A 25,534-nucleotide genomic window follows, 5' to 3' on the forward strand; every position below is an offset into this window, starting at 1 on the left:
CACGGATTAAACAGACATTTAACTATCATGAACACAATAAAATAGAAAGAATATACTGGAAGAGAAGCCAGAGTGTCAGGTGAACTGAAAAAGATAACTAACAAAAGCAAAAATAACCCAGTCAAAGTCTGGTTCTGCCATCAGTGTCCCTGTTATATGATGCAATTACACAGAAGTGAAGGTGTGAATATATTTAAAGTACCTCTTCTGTAATTGCTTTGGTAACAATAATACTCAAGATACAGTGCTGTAACTTGGCACAGATTAACCACATGTTTACATTAAGCGAGGCCTGCTTGTAGATGCTACAGAAATATCCAAAATTAAGACAGCAAGCACAGTTCAAGTGATAAATCAAGCACTCATACACTTTTGGGGGAAGAGGAACATAAATAGCCTTTTACTCCACTAAAATTAACAACGCTATTTTCCATCACAAAAAGATGGGTTTCAAAAACCAGCAAAAGACACCATAATTTGTTTAAAAACAAGAAAAAAAAGAGGAGAAACAGAAGAAACAGATACAAAATAGAGAGGAAAGGCTGAAATTAATTTTATTTAACAACACAAAAGAATTAAGAAGGAAAGTATACTGAAATAAAGAAGAGCAGTGAAGGAAAATAAGGAAAACCATCACCTTAATATATTGTAAATACTTATTTCACTACTGCCTTTTTCTGCAACATTTTACTGATGATGTTTCATGCATCATCAATAAAGTAACACTATAAAAAATCCTCTAGAATCCTATTTCCTTCTGGCATTTGTGCTAGATTGACAGTAACTAGTCCATGACAAAGGGCAACCAGTTCAGCTTGAAGACTTGATGCAAGCACAAAAGGGGGAGAAAAAATTTAAAAAAAGGTTAATAATAATGTGTTAAGTTTGAAAGGAACACCAAGTGAAACAAATGAATTAGAATTGTTTAAGGATAACAGTATTTCCAAAGCAAATGGACTACTTCTCTTACCAAGAAGACAGGGCATTTGACAGCTAATAAGACAGCAAGGCATTCAGCTTCCAAACACTAGAGGTGAGAGTTAATATTACACACATGAGCCACAAGCATACGGCTGGCTTGTTTTTATTAACACTAATAAATGATCTCATAATACTGATCAGAGTGGGTTTTTTCCTCCACATATCTCACAAAAAATTTTCAGGTGACAAGTACTATGATACATGGTAGAAACAAACAGCTGTGGCCACAAAGATGTTTTGTTAACTGATGATTAATATATTCAGGAAGCAATCACACTATTCATTAGTAAAAGTTTACAAACATTAAAAAGTGCATAACATTTGAAACCAACAACACAAAAATATATATAATATATATATATACTATATATAAAGTGACATCACCTCCTATTAATAAAAGAAAACAAATCTTCTGACCTTGTGATTGGTGCTTGTGTGATTGCCATGGTTTACTATCAGTCACTCTCTTCACTCACCTTAGTCACACAGAGGTGTGGCTGCCCCATTTTGCAGCATTCAGCCTCATGAATGGCCTTGTCTATTGGGGCAGGACGAGGGGGGAAAACAAATCAATCAGCAATAGCTACTGCAGAACAGGTTATTAATTTGTAGGTATTTTAAGTGATGTCCTGGATGGACAAGCTATCCTGGTATTTTGATGAAGGCCCAGTTTGGACTGTCATTTTGGAATAGATGAAATGGGAAAAAATCTAGTCTTTGGGTGCTAGATGCCAAGTCTCCCACCTCCCTTTCCAACTCCAAGCCACCAGGCTACTGTAGCAGATTCTAGCACTTGGCTGTTTGGGTGCATCAGTAGCAGGCTACTGGCTGTGCAAACTCAACAGCCTGATCAACTGAGGCAAAGGCAAGGAATAGTAAAAATCCAACCCTTTGCTGGATCCAGCCCAGAAGCCACTCATTGGACTATACTGCATTCTAAAACTCATTTCAGAATGCATAATTGGCAATAACCTATGCCAGTTATTTTCCCATGTGTAAACAAGGCCTATCTTTTACATTGTGAATCAGGAAAACCTCTAGCACCATGGAATTAGTTTGAATTTTAACCTATATAAGGTTATAAATGTATTCTTAAAACTACCATAACAATAAAATACTTGGAATAACATTTTAAAAAAATATCTCAGAGAAAGATTAAGAAACTGGGACCAAAATTAGAAAAATGGGGAAGAATAACATAAAAGATTCAATTTGAGTCTCTGATATGCAACTAACTACAGGCAAGTGGCAAAACTGTACCAAGGACACAACACACGCTCAAGTATTCACATTAACAAATCGTTTTGAAGGCTCATCTAGTAACAAATTAGAGTGTTGCTGAGTCATTTAGGTTTAGGCATATTCAATTGAGCGGTTGACGTTTTAGATCTATCATGTGCACATCACCACCTTATGCACAAAACCAGCCCTTTCAAAACGTGTGGTAGAAAAATTCACAGTAACAGAAATATTCTTCATAAGCAGTTGAGAAGGGGCAGTGTGGAGCATCTAAGTTGTACAATACAAAAACCATTGTAAATAACAGAGCTGTAAAACAGATGCAAAGTTCTAAAAACAGTGCTTTCTTTACAGTTCTTATAATGGGCAAACACTTTGGCCAGAGAATTTTAAACTCTGAGGATCACACAAGCCTTCGCTTAAGATACACAATTAGATCCTCTGATGCTTCAAAGGCCATTTGCTACAAGATTTACCTGTTCTACTTTCTAAAAGTGTTCCCATCGAGTAGTCATTATGAAGGGATCCATCTGATGACACTATCCCAAAAAAATCAATACATGTTCAACCATTGCTAATGACAGAGGTAGAGAAAATTCTGTCTTCTGTCACAGCTTGTACCCAGATTTTTAGCATTGTGTTGAGTGGGTTCCAGCAGTGAAGACACATGCACTTTCTTTTCTACCAGCTTGCTCATGGAAACAAATTTGTTCCAGCACACTCTTGTAGCCTGAAAACATCCAGCAGCTGCTGCACTCGGTCAAAGTCGGATGTCAGCTTTCTTGCTTTGCTGCCTCCCCTTGGGCCTCCCCGGTTTGCTCACTTGGATTTCGTTGTGCATCTCCTTCTCCTTCTATAAGACAGGAAAAAAAAAGGATGAGTAATCCACCCTAAAAGAAAGAGAACCCCGATTATTCATCCATCAGTTTCAAAAACAAAGTAAAAAGAAATTGAAACTGAAATATGAAACTCTTTACTGCTAAGATAGCTATACTTTATTTTAGAAAGTGTCTCTTGAGATCCAAATTCCTAGCTGCAATCACAAGTATCACTTTAAATAAATACCAAAGGTAGCTAAAAATTAATGAATTTAACAAAAACAGTAGAGTATTTTTGAAAATTTCTTCACTGTGATGCTATAACAGTATAAGAGAAAAAAACCCAACTCATTGCACCAATCTGAATAGAGTTTGCTACAAAGAGATGCAACTTCAATAAAAACAATAGTTTGCTAAAGCTGCTTTAGTTCTGCGCATCTGTTTTGAGCATCATGTCCACAGTGTTCAGTCCAGCTGTCCCACTGCAAACCACAGAAGGATCTGAGGAACGGATCACATCCTACAGAGACACAGTGAGCAGGCAACTCACAGTCTGTCTAAAGAAGGCCAAGAAAAGCATTGTAAAAAGCTTTTTACTATCTATATGCAAAGTATTGCATTTTACAGAACAATTAAAGACCTCACACGTTCAGGCAACAGGAAGGTGACTGCAAGTGAGACACAAGTCCCTGAACACTGGACTGATCAGCTATAGATACACAACAACAAATAATGTTAAGAGTAATGGCTTGATTCTGAAATGGCTTGATAAGGGAAGAAAATTCCATGGCTAGACTATAAGAAGGTTTAGATAGATGTAGCAGTGCCTTTTAATCTATAGATCTTTAGAATGAAGGCAGGGTTCTCAATGCAGATATTTATTGTTTCCACATTTCAGATCACATGGTGCATCTGCAGATTTATTTCTGTTTATAGAAATAAGCATCACAAACGCCTTCTCTTTTCTGTGTAGAAGAAAGGGCAGGGGAAAAAAGTTCTTTGCCTTGCAAAGAACATTGCAAACAGCTTAGACATGACAGCTGTGTTTTGTGCATGCACTGAGTAGGCAGGAAAATGCCTCACAGGATACTGTGAATTATCACATTCAACCTGATGAAAAGTTGCATGGAAAGTCAGTTACCTATTAAACAGTGAGATTTGTTCTGTTCTTTATGGGTTGAGTAGTAAATACACAACTTTTTTGCAAGGCACTTTCCCAGAAAACTCTTCTTTACTTTCACCTCTCAAATTAGAAAGGATTCCATCAGGATGGATCTACATGTGATTATTTGCTATTGGACAGAAATCCCTTTTGCCCCAGTTGTCTAAACGCTTTCTAAAAACCTCCTACATTTGTTCTGATACTGCAGAAGATGTGATGAGTGTAATTTCAGGGGGTCATTTCTTTTTTGCCTGCTTTGCCCTCCATTTATTCTGACTACTACTGTGTGGGCAAGCCAAACTTTCCTGGTGAAAATCTTATTAACAAAAAGAATAGGGAAAAAAGTCCCAAAACTGAAGAGCAAAATACACTCTTGCAAGCTATTTGTGTTTAAAAAAAAAAATCACTCTTGGACAGAAAGCCTAAACATTTCACTATCTTAGTGTTAAACACAGAGCACCCAGGGAAAGTGCACTAAGCTTCTAATATATCTCTTCTTGAAAGATTCTTCTCAATTTGCTGAAGAAACTCGTTAATCTAAACCCATTTAATCTATAATAGACTATCTTGGTACTAGCTTTTTCTTTCTACTGGCAGAGCTCTCTTACCAAAGGCTTTAAAACATATTTACAGACATAATTTTACTTTTAAGTTCCGAGAATCCCAAAGCTACTAAGCACATGGCTGTTCTTTCTTTAAAACCTGATGGCTAGAAGCTCTTGAGAGCAAGACTGTAATTTTTACACAGCATTTTGAAACCATCAGGCAGTATTAAAAAAAGAAACAAAACTAAATAATACAGTACTCTAAGGCACAATACAGTTGTGTGAGTAGGTCAGCTGGCTAGAGTTACCAGTCCTGCTAATGTACAGCTTTTAATCACTATTCCCCCTGCTTACACCCAAAACACTTCTACATAGCCTAAAAGCAATTACTTTCACTCACTAATTTCTACAGTCAGTTCTTCATTCCGGTTATGTTGGTCTTTAACAACCTATTACCCACATTATTTGTAGATGCTTGGACCTCTACAACTTTTACAAGGAAATGTCCTTTTCTGTGTTCTATAGCACCCAGAAAAGCAGCAGTTTGTTTTAGAGATCAGATCTGCAGAGACTTGTCCTCATTCTTCATTGTACTTTTACCTCACTACTTAATTTAGCTACAAACTGCAAGATCAAATTTTTTGGATTGCATTGGTTACCTTGAGAGTGTTGAGAAGAGAGCTACCTACTGATTTCCCTGCTAAAAATCTTTCTTTTGCTTCTATCCTATGATTGCTCTTCCAGTTTATCTATCAGACGTACAAAGTGTTGTTTTTACTTAATTTAGATAAAACGTGTTGACACAGTCCTTGGAACCTGTATTTTGGTATTTGGTAAATATATCCATTCCATAGATAATAACAGGTTGTTAGCTTGCTATGGACAAAGAAAACTGGGACAGTTGTTTTGAAGAGAGAGTATCACACAGTAATTATACTTATTATACATAATTATGCAGCAAACTCTTGATTATCTGTCGTTGGCTCATTGATGAGGGGATTAACCAACACTCACTCCAGGTATCAGCTACTGAGTAACAGAAGAATACATTGTCTTTGAACAAGTCTAGTGCTGTTAAAAGCTGTTCTGTTTTTTTACAGGAAACGTATCTGCAGGCTTTTCAAAGTGAATGTACTAAATATGCTTGGGTAGTTTAATTTACATATGTTTTATAACCACCTTGTTTTTCCTTTAACATCTGCATTATCCTACTCTGCCATTACTCCATGCAGTTGAAAGCAAACACGTTTGCAGTTTTGCAAGAAAATGCATGCAGCTCTAATAGGAATAAAAAGAAAGAATCAAAACTTGATGTCTATATTTATATAATTAAGTTGTACTTAGCATAAATTGTTTGACATGCACCTTAAAAGAAATAAGATATAGCCTCCAAATGTGTTTTCTTCTTAATCTTGTCAGATGTGATGCATATATGCATCCTACAAGCATTAATATATTCTGAACTGGAATTTTATATAATTTTGCAAAGTATTTTTTAGCCTCTCTTGATTTGGAATGACATCACGTGATAATACACTAATACTCACATGAATGCTAGGTAAGACAATGCCTTTTCTAATAACTTTTGTTTAGAGGCTTTTACTTGGCCCCTAGTTGTACTAATAATACAGAATTTAAATGTATTTTCATTTTATCTAATGGAAACTGAATAACCTTCTGAAGTATGCAGATACTTCTGTGTTTCTACTATCTAAGATAATTTTATGAACAGCTCTGCATGTTTTTCTGCATTGATTAAGTTACCTGGGCTTCAAAAGAGATCATCAAGAAGAACTAAAGAGACTCCTGGAAACACATTTCTGGCTTATAAGAACTCCAGTGTTCAACTTAAAAATAGGGATTGTTTTTATCTTCTAAATGGACAGGATCAAAAATTATTTTCATAAGTGTAAATCTGAGACTGAAGAAATTAAAGCACAAAGGCATTATGCCTTTCAAATGGCACCTACTTTTTGTTTTTCCAACATTTTACACCTGTCCCCACTAAAATAAAATCACACACCTACACACATACTTATAAAGCATTTTTTAAACAGAAATAAACTAAAGGCCCTGCCCAGCTAGAATTACATGCATATAGAATCTCTAGGTCCCAAACTGGCAAAAGGAGTGACTTAGGATGTACATTAGTCCAGAAGCCAAGAAAAGAAGCCCTCCTTCAAAACAGCACTGCAACCACCTCAACATCAAGCTGCCCACATGTGACTGTCCTGTGAAGAGACTGCCTCAGAACTCTTGTCCTTATCTCTGAGAAAAGTATGTGCACAAACAGGGCAGCTGCTTATCAACAGTTTCTTTGCTGCATTTATTTTCTTCTGGTATTATTAAAATAAGCAAACCATGCCTTCCCTAACATCTGGAAAGGTCTTTCTAATATCTGTAAGATCTATTCATTAGCCGCTACTCACCTAACATAAAAATAAATACCTGAACATATTACTATTTTTATTTCATGTAAGGTCCACTCCCCTCCCTTCTCTCAACTGAATATAAAGAAGCATATAAAAATGTTGGCAATATTAAAGATTTAGGATTGAATTACTGTTCATCATCTTAAAAGAAGGACAAGTATCAGCAGAAAAGAGAAAGAGACAATTTACTCAGAAACAAAGATCCAGGTAAAACAAACATTAATGCATTCCTATTGCCCTGTCCTTTGGCAGCTGAAAAAAGTTAATTTCACAACAACCCTTCAGCAAACACATGGCTTCTCCTACAGGCTTCAAATCAGAGAGATCCGCTAAAGGATATTATGCAGACATAGGTTTTAATAATGACTTCCTTATTTTCTTCCTTATACTCTAATTTTCATAAAATTTATCCTGTTTTAGACCCTTCCACTAGGCACTCACTGCAGAACAACTTTTCTTTATTCAGGGATGTGTTGTACTTGCAAATAACTACCCTTTCCATTTATGAAATCCGTGATTCTTATTGCAAGCAACTCATGTTGATTAGAGAAAAAAATATTTCTTGTGCTGAGGAACAAGGGAATAATGTGGGCACATAACCATGTTTTGTGTACTAGTTTTCATTTTAGTTTTAAATAAATATAATAAAATCCCAAAACATACTCACCTGTTTTGTTTATATCAAGCTCTGATAACTTTAAGGCTAGTTCACTGGAGTTCCCTCCCGGAGAGGACACAAGGATGTCATGTAATGCATTTCTTCTACCTGTTCTTCCTGAAGCAATAAAGTCTGCATATGTAGATTCCACATCAGTCATTGCTAACAAATATCCACATAGCAGTACCTGGATGGGAGGAGAAAAACAAAAACCACCACTTAGACCACCAGAAAACCAGATGACTTCATGGATTAGGAAGAGAACTAGAAGTTCCCATTCCAGGGTAGATCGACACATCTTCTTGTACTGGTTAGCCAGTTTCAAAATTTGGAGAAAATAGAGAAGAAACAGAGTAGAAAGCAAAAACACCATGTGTGTTTTATGCCATCTGTATTCAACAGTATTTTAACCAACTTAATTTTCCATGCTTCATAAAGTGATAGTGAGTACTTTATAAAAGCAATGACCTCAGCAACATAATTTCTTTACAGAGTTGTCTCTGCTTTTAATATTAGCTGAGATGTAGGAGGTAGGCAGGGGGTGGAACAAAGTTCTTTTCTACAAAAAGCAGAGTGTAACGAGTAAGAAAGTACAAATCGATAATGCTTTTGTGTGCAGAACCCTGTGCTCATACACAAGACACAGTTATGTTGTATATTTTCTTTCCTGTTAATATTAGTTTTGGCATTGTATACAGACCTCTTCAGGCTCAACTAATTTATTTTGGTGTGGTAGTTTCCCTAATTTAAATGCATTGCTATAATGCTCCTGAAATGAGTGGAGACATGCTACCAGAGCAAGCAGAATAGCTAAACGAGAATGCAGAGGTTTGAAAGCAGTGCTCTGTAAGCTAGATATAAACTCAGAACTTCTTTTCATTAGAAAACATTTCTTGTGTCATTATGGAATAATGTGATGATGTGCATTAATGCAAGATCTGACAAAGACAACAGGAAATACAATATGCTATTTCAATCTCAGTAACAGAAAGAACTGCCTCTCTGCTGCAATATATGCTACAGACCTACGCTAGTAGAATTTTATTTTCTTAATTTATAAAATGTTAAAGAGTATGGGGAGGAGCACTTTCTCTCACTGATCACATTGCTTTTACTGTAGTTTCATGGGTACATGTCTAAGGTTTCCTGAAAAATGCTAGGCAACCGCACTTTCCTCATGTTTTATGTTTCCATGTCATATGGGAATCAGGGAAGCTTTCTGCTAGAGGAGTACTTTAAAGAAAAGAAACTACAGAACTACCAACCCAAAGCAGCTCCCCCACACTTGTATGCCCCCTTAATTTTAAGTAGAATTTCTCTGCTTTTGCACACTGAAGACAGAGGACATGGCCATGCAGGCAGCAACTCACAGCTTCCTACAGTAAGTGGCTTTAGCTGCTATTACTAAAGTAGCCAAAACTTCACATTTGCATAGAATAGATGAATATTTTTAATCAGCTCCTACTGCAGGTGCTGGACACTGAAGCAGCTCTTGAAGTCATCACAAACATTAACAGCAGCAAAAGTTCAGCTTTCTCTCTTCAAATAAACAAAAAACCCCTCATTTTTTATATACACTTTTTATTTTAAAAATAGATACAAAAAAAAGGCAACAGTCAATCCTTCTCCACCCTCACCTCTGAATAACTTTACAAACGCTGTTCACTCCTCATCTTCATTCCATTCCTCACCTCCCCAAATTCAGTCAGCTGTATGAGGGTGTATATATGATGTGTGTGAGAAGCCAAGGAAAGGGTTCTACACCATATTTTCTTTAGTCTAAATATATCTGCATCAAGTATCATTGCAAGACTGACTGACTTTAAAAGAAGTTCACTGCTAGCAAGCTTTGGTGTCCCATGCCAAACACTGAATGGCTGACAGGCTAATTTTACTCTTAAGATCAACCACTATGATACAGGAAACTGCTTTAAAAAAACCAAACCAACAAAGAAACAAAAACTCCAACAAACCAACAACCAAAAAACATATCAACCCACAAAACCTAACAACACTACCTAGGGAGGGAATAAAGGTCAGCATTGACTGAAAGACTGTCTGACACACATAAAATAGCGCAGTGCCTCTGTTAATAACAAAAGCTCTCATCAGAATGAGACCACATGCATTTCTTCCTCTGAAGTGCCCTCCTTTTGAAACACTGCAAGAATATTGAAGCAAATGAGGAGTCTACCATTTGTTCTTTGCCTAAGGTGCAGACACTGGCCAAGTATATCAACCATGTAGTAATGCAGCATGTAACTTGCAAAGGTGAAGGGAAACAATGAGGGCATTTTTTATAAGAAAACAGCACAAGTTTTCAGACTTATCTGACCCATTCACTGAATAGCATTCACCAAAATCAGAGACTAAAAGATTTTAAGCCAAAATCCCTTATATTTGTGCACGCTTTTTATTGCAACTGACTTGTAGAAAAGGAAGTGCAAACCATGAAAGCAATCAATAGTATTACAGGCTTGGATTTCATATTAGTGTAGGACCAGTCCAAACTCTCTGTAGCTATTACCCCTGTGAAGACATTAATTTATTTTTAGCATAGAAAAAACGACAACAGAGTTGTTTACTTTTCTTCTTTGAAAGGTGCATATGAGTGCAGCAGGCCCAGAATAACTAGAGAAGAATATGACTGAGGTGGAAGGAGCTGCAGGGCTGTAAGAGTTGCAAAATAATCCAGGTTGTATTCCATGATAAATTCCCTGGATGTACAAACTACACTCCACAGAATATGCTTCTGTAGGATTATACTGCTCTTGAAACATTCCATTAAAATGGAGAATACCAGAGGAAATGTCAAGTTTATTTAGTTTCAGCTACAAAACAAGCTATAAAGGCAGGGAAAAATGTGCTTCTAGAGAACTTTTTAAATGCTCGTTTTCTGTATGCTCAATATGGGATTACTAACAACATTCTGATCAAAAAATAACGTTATCAAACATATATTTATGACACTTCCAAATTTTCCTGTCTGTGTCTCCTACTAAATAACAAATACCATTCTGTTTTGTATTGGCATTGTCTTGAGACATTACTGCATAAATAAGGAACTCCACTGACGTCACCAAAGAGCTCCCCTTCCAACGAATGGCTCAGTGCCCAGCAGTTTGTACTAATTCACTGAACCAGTCATTAAGGAATTAACATTCACTTCAAAAAAAATCTTTTTTTCCCCCTTCAGTCTCTGTGGAAGGAGTGGAATTTGCTAATAACTCTGTGAAATACAAGTTGAATTTCCCAAATAATTGCATTAACAGGTACTCCTGCATGAAAGATTGTGGTCACAGTCCCGCTAATTCTACTAATTTAAATTTTTCAAAAAGTTGCAAAACCAGTACTCTGCTATGTGAAATTACACTGAATCAAGAGGACTGCAAACCTCACTGTTTCCACCAACTGAACCAGCAAACTGAAGAAAGAAGCTCTGAGAAAATAAGGATTAATGAAACCTGCTGTTGCAAGATTGGATTCCTTGGTAACTGATAAGATACCATCCCATCAGAAATACCCCCCAGCTGTGCTTTACCTTTCCTCCCACGTAGAGTCACTGTGCCTGGTAATGGGTCAGACTTTGCATCACAGCCCAGGGGATTTTCATACAGCATTTTTTATTTCCTCAGATTCTTAATTTCATAAACATCTAGAAATGTTAGATTTTTTTTCTCCTTCTCTTTGCAATTCCTTCCTCACAAAAAGTTGTGCTGAAAATTATTTACTTAAGAAATTACAGAGGATGAGAATGGTAGAGTTGTTACCCTGGATTTTAGCCAGTCTATCAAGACATGCCTGCATTGTTAATGAATATTCAGTATTGAACATAAGGGGTAGAATAAGTATCCAAGGAATGCAGAAGGAGAAAAGGATGCCAAGGATAGGTTCAACAAGGCCAAGTGCTGGGTCCTTAATTTGCATCAGAACAACTTCATGCAATGCTACAGGCTGGAGGAAAAGCGGCTGGACAGCTGCTCAGCGGAAAAGGACCAGGAGATGCTGGTCAATATCTGTTGAACATGGTCCAGAGAGTGCACAGGTGGCCAAGAAGGCCAATGGCATCCTGGCCTGTATCAGAAACATCATGGCCAGCAGGACCAGGGCAGTGATTGTCACTCTGTACTCAGCCCTGGTGAGGCTGCACCCAAACCTGGTGCTCAATTCTGGTTCCCCCATGGCAAGAACACTGAGCTGCTGGAGTGTCCAGAGAAGGGCAACGGAGCTGGGGCTGAGTCTGGAGCACAGGTCCTGTGAGGAGTGGCTGAGGGAGCTGGGGATGCTTAGCCTGGAGAAAAGGAGGCTCAGTTGGGATTTTATCACTCTAAACTGCCTGAAAGGAGGATGTAGCCAGGCAGGGGTCAGCCTCTTCTCCCAAGTAGTAAGTGACAGGATGAGAGGAAATGGTCTCAACTTGCACCAGGGGAAGTTTAGATTGGATATTAGGAATACTTCTTTCACTGAAAGGGTGGTCAGGCATTGGAACAGGCTGTCCAGGGAAGTGGTCAATCACCATCTCTGGAAAAGTTCAAAAGATGTGTAGACCTGTCACTTAGGGCCATGTTTTAGTGGTGAACACAGTGATGTTTGGTTAATGGTTGGATTCGATGATCTTAGAGGTCTTTTCCAACCTTAATGATTCTATGATGAGAACATTGTAATTTAACAAGTACAGAAAGAATCAGTATTTGTGTTTTCAGAAATTTACCAGAATACTCCTTTAACTCCTCAATCCAATTTATGTTATATTTTCCATTTCCATGCTATATATAGCAAATGTTATCCCACAATTCTCTGAAAATAATTGTCAAATCTCTGTAACTGAAAAAAAAATCCTAAAAAGTTACTGATGAGTTCACAAATGTAATCCAAATTTGACTGTGTTCTGTAATCATTCAGTGAAACCCAGTAATACACAGTACCACTGCTCTCAAGGGTTTGGGAGGAAAAGAACAGAAATTATGTGGTATATCATCATGAACTAAAAAGCAGTGTTTCTACTACTTATGGGCCAGAGGTACCCAGGGTTGTTGAACTTAAGTCTGTTTAAGGGACTAGGTACCTAAAAGAAGCCCGAGTGAATCTGAAGTACTGTGCTAATTGGTATTCATAATTATTTCAAAAGGAAAACAAAACAAGAGTGGGCACTTGCCATATGTACAGCTTATCTATGAATTTGGCACATGCTGCTGGCAAACACCAGAGAGCTGCCATTTTCTTGGCAAACCTGCAGTGTAAGGCTAAGAGGTAAAATCCTTCAATGTATGCTCCCTCTCTTTCTCTATCTATGCTTAATGGCAGCATCAAATAAAAGATTTTCAAATAAAACTCTCCCAGGCTTTGGCTGCTAAATGTTGTATCACGATCAGCACATTATTTAAATGTAATTATCTATATTCAGCTCTTTATCTATGCTTAATGGCAGCATCAAATAAAGGATTTTCAAATAAAACTCTCCCAGGCTTTGGCTGCTAAATGTTGTATCACGATCAGCACATTATTTAAATGTAATTATCTATATTCAGCTTTCACAAGGGAACAAAAAAAAAAAAAAGAATTTAAGAGAATTTGTCATTTAATAGCATGTCTGATTTAGAGAAGGTGTATAATTATGCTTTTAAAATAAATTTTGGTTCCAAATCTAGCCTAAGAGACAGGGCTACAGGGCTCTTTCAGGGACAATACAGATCTATTCCACAGCAATCTGTACCTAGATTTCTACCTTATGTATAGTCTTCTAAGCTGAAAGCAAAACCAGAGGAACAATTTAACAAAAGCATTTTTCTTCCACAGAGATTGTAGCTGTGTTATACAACAATGTGTTTTTGCATAGACACAGATGAACAGGAAAATAGCATTAACTCTTGAAAGCCAATTAAAGAAAATATTAATAACAACGCAAGATACCAAGCTGGGTAGTTATTTTAATCTGCACTTTGAAAATATCTCATGCAGTTTTTTCTGTCTGATGTTTCTGAAATGACCAGCTCCTTGAAACAACAATACAGGACAGGCCACTTACATTTCATAATTAGCATACTTTTAGGGTGCATATTCTATACATAGCCATCCTAGTACTACTATGATCTTAAATATAAATTAACAGGCCATTCAAGTGGTTAAACAATAAAACAGAACAAAGAAAATCACCAAGATTTTTTCAGAAAAAAATAAGCTTGTTTAAACTTGCATAAAAAAAAGCACTATGAAGTCAGATAACCTTCAGCTCACAACCTCTACAGGGAGATCATTCACAAAGACAGTTAATAGGTTTTCCTTCTATGTTATCTAAGTTGCAGTTTCCTAAGGAGATGTACAAAACTAAAAGCCAAATAGTTAAGTTCTTACCATGTCCTTAGCCAGGCAAATTTGGTCTTCCATCCACCACTTAATCTAAGTTCACAAATTTAGTTTTAGCTTCCAGTGTTCCATGAAACTGGGCAGTGAAATAGCGGCAGCAAATGAAATAAAAAAAAGCAAACCTAACCAATGAAGCAATACTACAGAGACCTTAGTTGTCTGGAAAGATACAGTGCAGATATCATTGATGGTTTGGGGACTAACTAAAAAATAGCAATAAATATTTTGGTATTTTAAAATTAACACTCTATGGAAGAAAAGAATCACAACATTTAAATACCTACATAGGGACATGATGTTAGGGAGCAGAAGAGGGTGACCTAGAATCTACCATCACCATTCACCTAATCTAAAGAAGACTAATGGCAGGTAACATGTGTTTGTGAGAAAAGGCATCCACTGCTGTGTGACTTTTTACCTGCAGTTTCTGAATGAACCTCTTGGCTTGTGAAGGGATGGAGTAAGTTAAAACACTACTTTTCTGGACACTCTGATACACTCTATGAACAACTAAATCCATTGCAAGCACCTTATAATCACAGAGATAGATAAAGGGCTCAAGCCAGGTGAGAGCATTTCAGCTCCTCACATGACACACACCTGGCAGCCCTGCTGAGCATTCACACATCTATCTGAGCTGAAAGGAGGTCGATGTTTTAAGGTTCTGGGAGAATGAGGCCAGGTACGCAGCACCTTAGAATGCTGTGGTGCTCTGAACCAAGGAACACAGGCAGAACGCTGTACTGAACAAATACAGTATTTGTTCCAAAGGACTGATTTCAGCTTTGGAGAAAGCCTGTCTGTTGGGGTCTTTATATGGCAATTGAGAAGCACTTCTTAATGAACAGTGAGATGAAATAAGCCCATGAAGACTATGACACAAAAATCTCTCCTCAACAACAAAAACAGGCTCTTCTTCAACTGCTGGGTTACTGGGAAAGACAAGTCTATTGAGAATTCATAACTGACTGGCATCTTGGAAACACTCCGTGCAGAAAAGACAAGAATTGCTGTAGAAATATGAAGTTGATGTCTGCTTAGGATCAGGATGTTAGAGGGGATGGGGATTAGGGGAGAGGAAAATTTATGTGGGCTTTGCTCATGAAGCTCCTAACCTTGCCTTTAATTCAGGATTCGTGCTGTAATCAAGTTTATTCTCTCAGACACTTCTTTCAGTAGTGCCAGCATTCACAGCCAGTGATTTAAAGGTATTGATCACCAGAGGTCTCATTAGGTGAGACTCTGTTCCTTAGAGGACTTTATATAAGCACCGTAGTGACTATTTTTGTCTCCTTTAGTCACTGCTACATACAACAGGCTGCATATGTCTTCATAGGGGGGAAAAAACCCCAAAACACTGAACAGTCATGATCAGTAACCTGCAAATATATTGGGCCAAACTGCTGTGAGCCACTGTCTTCCTTACAGACAACTATCCACAGAAAAAAAACCCCCAAAAATACAGGTTTAGCAATCTTTTAACTGAAGCTCAAGCAGCAAGGTAGTTCTGTGAATTACCCACAGACAGGTATGAGCCTTCCAGTCAATGGTATATAGGCAGTGATGTGAAAGCCACCCAGATAAAGGGTTTTCTATGGAACAGATTTCCAATTTTTGGCAGTTTAATGCTGTGGAAGGAGGTAAGAATGAGATCTTTAGACCATAAGAACTGCATTTGTTCAGCCTTAAGCAAAGAAGGTTTTAGGGAACACCTTATCAGCATCTTTCAGTACCTAAGGGGTGGCTAGAAACAAAATGGAGATCCCTTTTTACAAGTCACATGGAAAGATGAGGGGTGATGAGTACAAGTTACTATTGGAGCGATTCCAGTTGGACACAAGAGGACATTATTCACAATCAGAACACTCACCCACTGGAATAATCTCTCCAGGGCAGTGGTGGATTCCCTAGTATTCCACACCTATAAAATTCAGCTCAACAGGGTGCTGGGCCATCTTGTCCAGAGATGCTTTTGCCAAGAGAAGTTGGACTAGAAGAACCTTGAAGTCCCCTTCTAACCTGGTGTCATATGATTCTATGAATCCTAACTCTAGATGCCCTAAAAGGATTCTGGTCCATTGAATTTTCTAATTCAGCATCCATAAAATGCTTATCCATGTAAGATCTATTTCCTTCACTATCTCTTTTTTTTTTTTACTTTGTAGTTATACATTTTGTTAGATATTATTTTACTAGTACTATGGCTTTTGAGGTCAAAACAATAACACCAGCATGCCCCCAGCCCCCCCAAAATAACCCAAAAAAACCAAAACCACAACAAAACCCAAACAAACAAAAGAAAAAGCCTTCATTCTCATTAAAAACACCAAAAACCCCACAAACCACCCCAACAAAACAAAAAATAACCAAAAAGATCCAACAAACAAAAAAGAAGTGGCATAAAGACTGTATGCAGTACATTGTGGTGCACTTTTCCATTTAAATGGGAACCAGCTGTGTTTCCCAAAAAATAGCTCCATAGCACAAGGCAGCCTCCATTCCTTTATAAGGGCTCAAATACTCACCTGAACTATAGATTGAAATGGCTAAACATTCTTAAGTAATTCATTACAGTTGTTGCAATTCCTAACAGCAAACCATGAACTAACATGAAGATTCACGCTCTTTTGTTACAAGCCAAGAAATGTAGCCCATCTCTTCTATATTAACTTATGCCCAATCTGGTAAAATACTTTGTTATGCAAAACACAACTTTTTAATGCAAAGGGTAAGAACTTGCTCTTCATTGTTTTAAAATATCAGTAAAGGTAATGGCAAGCAAGAAGATATTAACTAGCACTGCTAGGACTTATCCATGCATGTGCTGGGCTAGGGTAATATGATGGCATTATAAGAACATAATATGGATGTGAAGAATCAGATTTCAGGTAGGGAGGTAGCATCCAGAAAGAGTAGTCTGTCTGCAAAACAAGACCAGAAATGAAGAAAAAAGCATATGGAGATGGGGAGGAAGCAGCAATTGCCTTAGATAATTCAAGAGTTCAGTCACAGAAGTCAGTTTACGACCAAAAAGGAAGACTGTGGTGGACTCTTCCAGCTACTCTACCAAAAAGCTCACAGTGGGATAACTTCACTCAAGGACTTGACACAGGGCCACTGATTTGAATGCAGGGCTTGGCTCCCCCACTGCCACGGGTCGCTCCTATCCCCAAGTTAGCTGAAGTTTGCATTTTGTGATGTTCAGCACTCTGTCACTTTGACTGATATGTTTACAGCATCTACAACAGCCGTCTGCAGGTAACAAAGCCTTTGAAAGGGAAAGCAAGCAGTTGGAACAGCAAGAAGAAAATGTCTACATAACAGTACCATGACAGCATTTATAACTTAGCATTTATAACAGGAGGATGCTCCAGCATTTTCATAAGGTTTCTTCCACACCTATTTGCTAGGATTCTTCAATGTATCAGGACAATGTATAGTCTGGCTATCAACTATTCAAGCTATCTAAATGCTCTACAGTTAAGTTGTCCTTAAACTCTTCCTTATTATTAAAACAAACAGCTGTCCTCCCTCCAAGGTACTTTTCCCCAAATTTTTAGGGTAATGTAAGTTACTAACAGAAGCAGCATTTGTTGTATTACATATCTTTTCAGCAATTTCTGGTGAAATAGCTCAACTGTTTGCATGTGATTCCTTTTAAAATCATGCAGTCATGACTCATCAAGAAAGTATGTGTTGCAGCATCCAGAACAGAAAAGCTTGAGCTTATTAGTGTTTCTTTTTGAGCAGTGGCAAACACTGTACTGAAAGGAAAGGTTTTGCCTTTTTGATAGCAAGATCAACCACAACCATGTATTTCTAAATATTAAATATTGGCTCCTATTTGCTTTTAATAAAATCAGTTACCTCTCAAAAAAAAAAAAATAGAAGTGCTATAGGATAATTTGCTTCTGTGAAGATCTCACATTTCACGTGCAAGTTGGAGTTTCCAAAAATACACCCAATGACATCACATTTTTCAGTATTTGCAGATAAATACCACTGGGCTAGCCTGAAGACCTGTGAACATGACACATCTAAAGTATATTTTCAATGCCTGGCACAGAAAAAAAAGATGGAAAAGGCAATTTATAAAATACTGATTAATGTATTGTGGCACAAAGACATTCACAATACTGGTTTATCTGGTCAGCTTTTTGATTTGTTGATAACCAATTGTCTTTCCCATCCTTTTTTTTTTTTTGTCCTGTGGCAGGCATTTAAAACCTACTTTACATTTGAATTAGTTTTCTCAGCCATCAGACATTCTGCCTTTTAATTACTATCTAGAAGCTGAAAAAAAAAAAAAGAAGAACAATTTGGCTAACAGCATTTCAGGTTTTTTTTTACTTAAAAGCAGTTCAATTTATTATACCTCATAAAACAGATTCACATTTTATATTGTATATCATTTCACATTGGTTTCTCCTATTATCAGCCTTAAATTTTTCAAGGTTTCCATCATTTTTGCATTCTGTTCCCATGTGTACACTGACTACTTTAGAGACTAAGGACTGCCTGGCTCTGTTGCTATGCAACAGCATAGCCTACTTAGGGCTTCCTGAAATAATTGTCTCAAATGTGCTTTTTTTAGACTTGTTTCCAGCAGGAATACTTTACAGATTCTTTATAATGGACCACTGATATTACCACAATGCTAGATAGTGGTCAACTGGGAAGTATTGGTAGATACTTAACATTAAAAAAAAGAATATTACTGCTTGCAAAATTCTGGACATACCTGCTGCATTTTCACAGGGAGGTAAATATCACAAATAACTTTATATTTTTGCCAGATGTTATTCTTATGTCTGAGAGCCACATATTTATCAGAGGGGAAAAAAATTCTTAATTTTGTTCTTTGTTTTACTCTATTTCATTAAAGGGAAAAGAAAAATTCTCTATTTAGAGTATGTCACCCACCACTCAGGAAAAATGAACCCTCTTTATACTCTATTATACAGTTAATAATCTCAACAGAATGAACACATATGCAAATCTTCTTTATTGCAATTTATTATCAAATAAGTTGATGTCAGAATTCTCTAGGGTAAGGTTCCAAATTTTTAAAATCACACTATGGATACCAAAAATTGGATCTGCATTTGCTTTTTGAGGTATCTTCAAGCAGCCCCTGAGAAACTGTCCCATGAAACCTTCAATCTTTCCAGCCTTCAAAAGCATTTTTCTTGTTACAACCTTCTAGTGCTCCTGCTTCAAGAGTGGAAAAATATGTTCTGTTTTCTTATAGCTGGCATAATTGGGAATCTAAGGTTAATTAATCTCTGTAAAAAAACAGAGCAATATAAATACAAGTCTCTTAAAAACAGCATTGATTAATTCCAGAGGACCAAACATCTTACAATACACCAGGCTGAGGGATCAAAGCAAGGAGGTCTAACAGTACAGAATATTTTAATGAAAGGAAATATTTTACCTCTTTTTCTTTTTTTCTCTCTTGTTCACCTTAGCATGTTCAGCAGCAGTTGCATCTACAGAGAACAGCGTGTCAGTCCAGAATTGTGATAAAGATATTTGTCAGAGCCAGCAAAAATAAGAGCAAGGTTTGAATTAAGGTCCCTGCAGAGGCAAGTCCACCTGCAGCCTTTTAAAGGAAGAGGGGGAAGAGAGCAGCAATTTCATACTGTTTGCAAGATCCTGAGTCTTAAAGATGACTTTTTCTTAAACGGAGTGGACGGTGTGAGGCTTCTCAAAACCAAATGCAGGAGGTGGTGTAAAGGGGTAATTTTCCATATTCATATGCATAACCACATACATGCATAATAGCCAAGCTATCCAAGAATATGAGTCAGCAAGGTTCAGTGAGTGGGACTCTCCCAGACTTCAAGTCTCTGTTCTTTAAAACCACATAAGTAGTACAGCTCAGACTCAAATCTGTAACGATACTGTTTTAAAAGCTAAGATACCAAGACCTGAAAAGCAGCAACACTTGGAAGGATCTGCTTTGTGGCAAATAACCAAACTGAAACCTCAAAAATGACCCAGAATCGGGAGCAGGAGAAGAAAGCATTAATAAAGAACTCTGTAATGGTGAAATCTGTTGTTATTATGTGCAGTTTGTATTTCATACTTTGCAGTATTTATGGACATTTCAAAAACAGGCCAAATAATTTCTAACCTAGCCAAAAGAAATCCCTTATATTTGTCACAATATGCTTGAAGATAGGTACCTTAGCAACCTCTTTTGCACGCCTGAATTTAAAAAAGAATTTAATCAAACAAAGAGCAAAAAAGTGAAACTAAGTCCCCTGCTAAATAATCCTTTGTCACCTAGGATCATTTTGGTACACTTTGTATTGAAAACTATGCACGATAGAGTACTTTTCTGACAAATTTCCATGTTCTGGAACTAGATGGAAACAAAAAAAAAAATTGGCTTGCATAGACTAATATTTAATTAGCAATTGTGCTGCGTTACACAATCTGTCCATGAGACTCAGATTTAAGATGCATTTCTAGATGCAAACCCAGGTACCCTGACAAACCCAATACCCAGCCACAGTCGAGGAATATACAAGTTCTGCAAACCACAGCTACTTAAAATCACTGTTACAGCTTTGAACGTGATGGTCAAATATTTCTCTTTGCCCCAGTTTCAAGTGAAATTAAAGCTCAAGTATTTAACTCATATTCATCTAATGTCCCAGTTCTTCATCTAGAAAAAGAAAATGCCAATTTGGGCAATTTACAAGCCAGTGATGGAAGCTTATAAACAAAGTAGAATTTTCTGGACTCTCACACAGCTCATTGATTTCAGACAACCCTAACAAATTGCTCAATAACTTTAAAAGATGGCCTATTAGAAACCACATACAGTAGACATTTTATATTCATGCCAAGAAAAGTTATTCAACCAAACACATATTTCCTGCAGCTCAACTTCTTAATTCTGCCTTGCAACTCTCCCTTTCACAGAAGTTTCTGGCCACTAAGTAATGTCAGAAAAGCCTAAGAAGAATTTGAACATACAGTTCCTGCCATATGCATAAACTCAATAAAATATAATAAAGTGTAAGCCATGTTTTCTGATTATGAGCATAGACACACAGGTATAGCAGAAACAGGAGAACTTACAGAAACCCTTACAAAATTCCTGAGAGGAATTCATGTTGTCAGACTGCATAATCCATCTGTATTTGAATAGCTTACTTGAGCTTCAGGGCCATGCAAATTGCAGATTTCCTCCTTTTTACTACCTGCTGGTGGATAATGAAAGGAAGTACCAGCTGTCTGCTTACAGTAAGAATGCGTATGTGGGCAGAATACTGCTTAAGACTTCCAATTCTTAAATCCTGGCACAGGGAAACACCCTTCAAGAGCAAGAAGCACCCACAGATGTGAATTCCTGGATACCATATTCCCCATAAAAGGTAAGCTACAGGTATAAATTCAGAGGAAAAAGGTAAAAATACAAAAAATGTTGCTCAAAATCTAAGGCAACAAAACCCACATCTCATAGTAACTAAGGGAGTGTCTTGTTTGAGTAAAAGCTAAACTTTAGCAATAAAGAGAATAAAATAATTAAGTAATTGGGAGACAATTAAAAGAAATATGGGCAGAACACAGTAAAAAAGTGCATGAAAACAAACCAAATGGACTCTCAGACTGAGCAGGAAGAAAATCAACTTGAAGTGTCTCCTGATAGCGATGAGACTTATTTGATTTTTATTTCTTTTATAGCTGTCATTCCTCCTGGCAAAAATCTTGGGATGCTGACAGCTATCTGTAAGCCTCTATCCCATCCCAAGTACAACTATCCACCTTTATACCTAGAAAAACATGAAGGACCATAACACCAGAGAAAACTGGTAGAGACCAGTTATGTTCCTATGCAACAGTTTGAGTGTCCAGGGTTAGAGAGCTTTGAATGTGACTTTATCTACCCATGTAAATATATGTATGTGTACCTGCTGAGATGGGTATCATTAAATATTCACTCCATCTGTTTAACTACTTTCAACTAGACATATATACTAGTGAATCTGTAAGCTTAGTAGATTTCCCATAAGCTGTAAGAGAACTGCCTTACATCCCACACCTTTGTCTATTTATTTGTGAAATAATTAGCTTTAAAGAACCACTTGTTCTTGGCTGATGTTCACCCTGCTCTCTCATTCCATCCCAACAGGAGGACAAGGGAGATGATGGCAAGATGAAAGAGTAAAGAACCAGGGGGTTGAGATAGAAACAGGGAGATATTGTGGTAATTATGAGCGCTAGCAAAACAGACTGGACTTGGGGAAAACTAACATACTGCCAATTAAAACAGTTTAGACAGTGAGAAACAAAGACAAGTTAAACCAACACCTTCCCTCCACATCAGTCCCCCACCTGCCCTCACCCACCCCGTGCCAAAGCTCAGCTTTACTTCTGTAGTTTCTGACTGCTCTAGCCTTCCCCAGCACCCAGCAGCAGCCCAAGGGGAGGGGAATGGAATGTGCAGTCAATCACTCCCCAACAGCTGATGGTCCTGCTGCATCTTCCTCCTCATGCTTTTCCCCTGCTCCAGCATGGTCCTTCCCATGGGCTGTTCCCACAGGCTCCAGTGTGGGCTGGAGCTCTTTCAGGAAATAGCAGGGAGCTCTGGTGTGGCACACACTGGCAGGGAAATACCTGCTTCTGTATCTACCCTGCTGTGGTCTCCTCCAGGGGCCTGGAGCAACACATCCACTTCTTCCTTTTCCAGCAACCTTTGTGTTCCCTCTGCTGTGTCTCACTATCTTTACTTCTCCTCTACCTTGGTGTTTAGTTTTTTTTATTCCCTTGCTTAAATATGTTTTCCCAGACACACCACTGGCCTGGCTGAGGGGCTCGGCTGCATCCTGCAGTAAATCCACGGAGCAGAGTTGATCTGTGTCCAGCATGGGGCAGCCCTGGCCTTTCCCCACAGAGGCTGCCTCTAGGGCACCTCACCGCCAACACTCACCCAGCAACCAAATTCCTATCTGTCAGAAGATACTCAGTGGCTATAAACGACCATAAATACTTACTGTGCTTTCCAGTCTTCCTTAAACTCCACTAACTGCTGAGACTGCCCTTCTGTCACTTTCCCTCACTTAAGACTTAGAAATCACAGCCCCGTCAGGATCTCACCCCTGCTATCTCCCAGCTGAGAGGAGGCAGGCCCTTTCCAAGCAAAGGCTGTGTGGATAAGCACATTAACACCATGAGAGATAGAGAGGAAGGCACTATTCTCTACTCACCAGCTTCTACCATCACACACCAAGAAAAACTCACTGCTCATGATCACTGTAGCTGTGACTTTTACAGCACCAGAATCAATGTGTTTTTCCCCAAGACTGTAGTCCTGTTTTGCATGAGAGAGGACAATGAATCTTTTCTGTTATTTTAAATAATATTAGCACAAGATTAACTTTGACATTTTAAGGTTTCTGTTCCAAGAAAGGTAAGAGAGGAGTATATACTTGAAGCTTTTCAAACTTAACAGAAGTTACTTAACTTACTTCCAAGAAAGCATTCACTATTGAAACTAAATTACAAGGTTTTTTTCAAGATTACACCATGTTATTCAATTGAACTAATGCCTCTCAGAAGAGCCAGAAGTCCCAAGAATGCAAACACACTGCAAGAGGCAACGTGTTTGTTTTTGGGTCTAGTCTAAGCATTGATTAGCTTGTTCATAAAGTAAACATTCCAAAAGAACAATAGGTAAAAAGACAACATTTGCCCATAAGCCAAGTTTGCATGAATAATTAGAGTATATAGAGACTTATCTTCTAAGTTTCAGATGACCAACATGGGATACTACTAAGAACCTTATGCTTCAGAAATTAGTATGAACTAACCTTTGTAAAAGTATTTAGGGTTAAGTAGTGAAATAAATTACCAAATGCAAGCCCTTTTATCACTTCTGAAAATTTGACTTAATGTAACATTGAAATGTAGGACCCTACCCATGAAATTTGAAGATAAAATGCAAATTTCAAGACCAAATGTTGATGAAGAAAAACCCCACTTAGATTTCATCTTCATCAGAAGTTCATGCAGACTGTAAAAAACATTAGGGGAAGAAATATCAGGGGGCAGGAGAGAGAAGGCAAAGACCTTTTTTTTCTCCTCCTAACCAATTAATGCCCACATTTTCTAACCTGCCTATTTACACCTGGATTAAAAGCTTCACTGAACATGTACTCCACAGGTATCCTTTAGGTAAGCAAATTTTAACTTTTAGTGCAATGAATTTGAAATTTGCTATCTCAACCACCAAGAATCATCTTTTCTACCCTCCCCTTTAACAAAATTTTCCATTGCTACTACATACCTTATACCTACAGCCTCCTCATGATCCAGTAGAAACACTGCCAGTATTTTCAAACAAATAGCACTGATATTTGCACAGCAGATAACATTCCATATTTGTTTTCATCAGACTCCAATGAATTCAGAGCCAAGATAAAAATGGAAAGGCGATGTATCTTCAGTTCAGAAAAGCTTTTCAGCAGTCTGAATGAAATAACATTCTGATAAGACACATCTTAACTATAGCATGCTCAGCCTCAAAGTCTTTTAAATCTTTCTTCACAAAATGCTTCTACCCCCGGTAAGTAACTTGCTTATTAACCCCTTGTGGGGAATATCTTTAAATATGACTTTCAGAACCAAGCAATATTTTCTCCCTTTTCTACGTTGCTGCTTTTCTTGCTCAACTCCCTGTAAGGATTATTCAAACGTTAGCACTCAAATACTAAAATCAATTAATCTAAAAAAAATTTGTTGTGAATTATGAAATATAAAAATTTAAACATACAAAACACTGAAAGGAAAAAAAAAATATATCAAGAATCTGGAAGGCTAACTGCAATAGAAAATTTTTTCCCCAGAGACAACTTTTGGATGAAGACTCTCAAACTTTGGGTGCTACATCCCTGTGTGAAGCACTGCTGAATCCACATGTCTTGACATGTGTCCCCTCCTTTCCACAGAGCTATTTTTCATGATGTCATTACAGGATTTACATATTTGTAACCAGACAGAAATTATTTACATGTGACATGATTTTTGGGAATCACTACAAGTCTTTTAGCCATTTGACTTGTATGCCAAAGGAAGCAAACTTATCTGTGAAGTCAAATTTGGTTATTGCCTGAATCTATCACACTACATAACATGATGATTCTTAGGTTCATTGAAGTTATTTTTCATAAGTTCTCCTCTTGCTTGGCCTACTTCAGGATGCCATTTAAGGGACTTCAAAAGTTAATGGGTTCAATAGAAAGTAATGTCAAACTTAATTAAAACTTTCCCACAAAAAGAAATACTTAAAAAAGATACAACTGGAGTGCTGAGAAAATGTA

General features: G+C 37.5%; 1 protein-coding gene across 2 annotated transcripts in view; it reads right to left on the reverse strand.

The window, feature by feature from the left end:
• Positions 1–529: 529 nt before the first annotated feature.
• Positions 530–25,534, reverse strand: part of PKIA (cAMP-dependent protein kinase inhibitor alpha) — a 44,815-nt gene continuing 19,810 nt past the window's right edge. For both annotated transcript variants that reach the window (XM_039702824.1, XM_039702823.1), the window contains exons 2-3: positions 7,845–8,022; positions 530–3,073 (exon numbers count right to left, since the gene is read on the reverse strand). In XM_039702824.1, the coding sequence (XP_039558758.1) occupies positions 2,994–3,073; positions 7,845–7,995 (231 nt within the window). In that variant the 5' untranslated portion in view covers positions 7,996–8,022 and the 3' untranslated portion in view covers positions 530–2,993. The remainder of the gene's footprint in view (positions 3,074–7,844; positions 8,023–25,534) is intronic.

This window comes from Passer montanus, unplaced genomic scaffold (genome assembly GCF_014805655.1).
Source record: "Passer montanus isolate IOZ18808 unplaced genomic scaffold, ASM1480565v1 scaffold16, whole genome shotgun sequence".
Taxonomy (NCBI): Eukaryota; Metazoa; Chordata; class Aves; order Passeriformes; family Passeridae; genus Passer; species Passer montanus.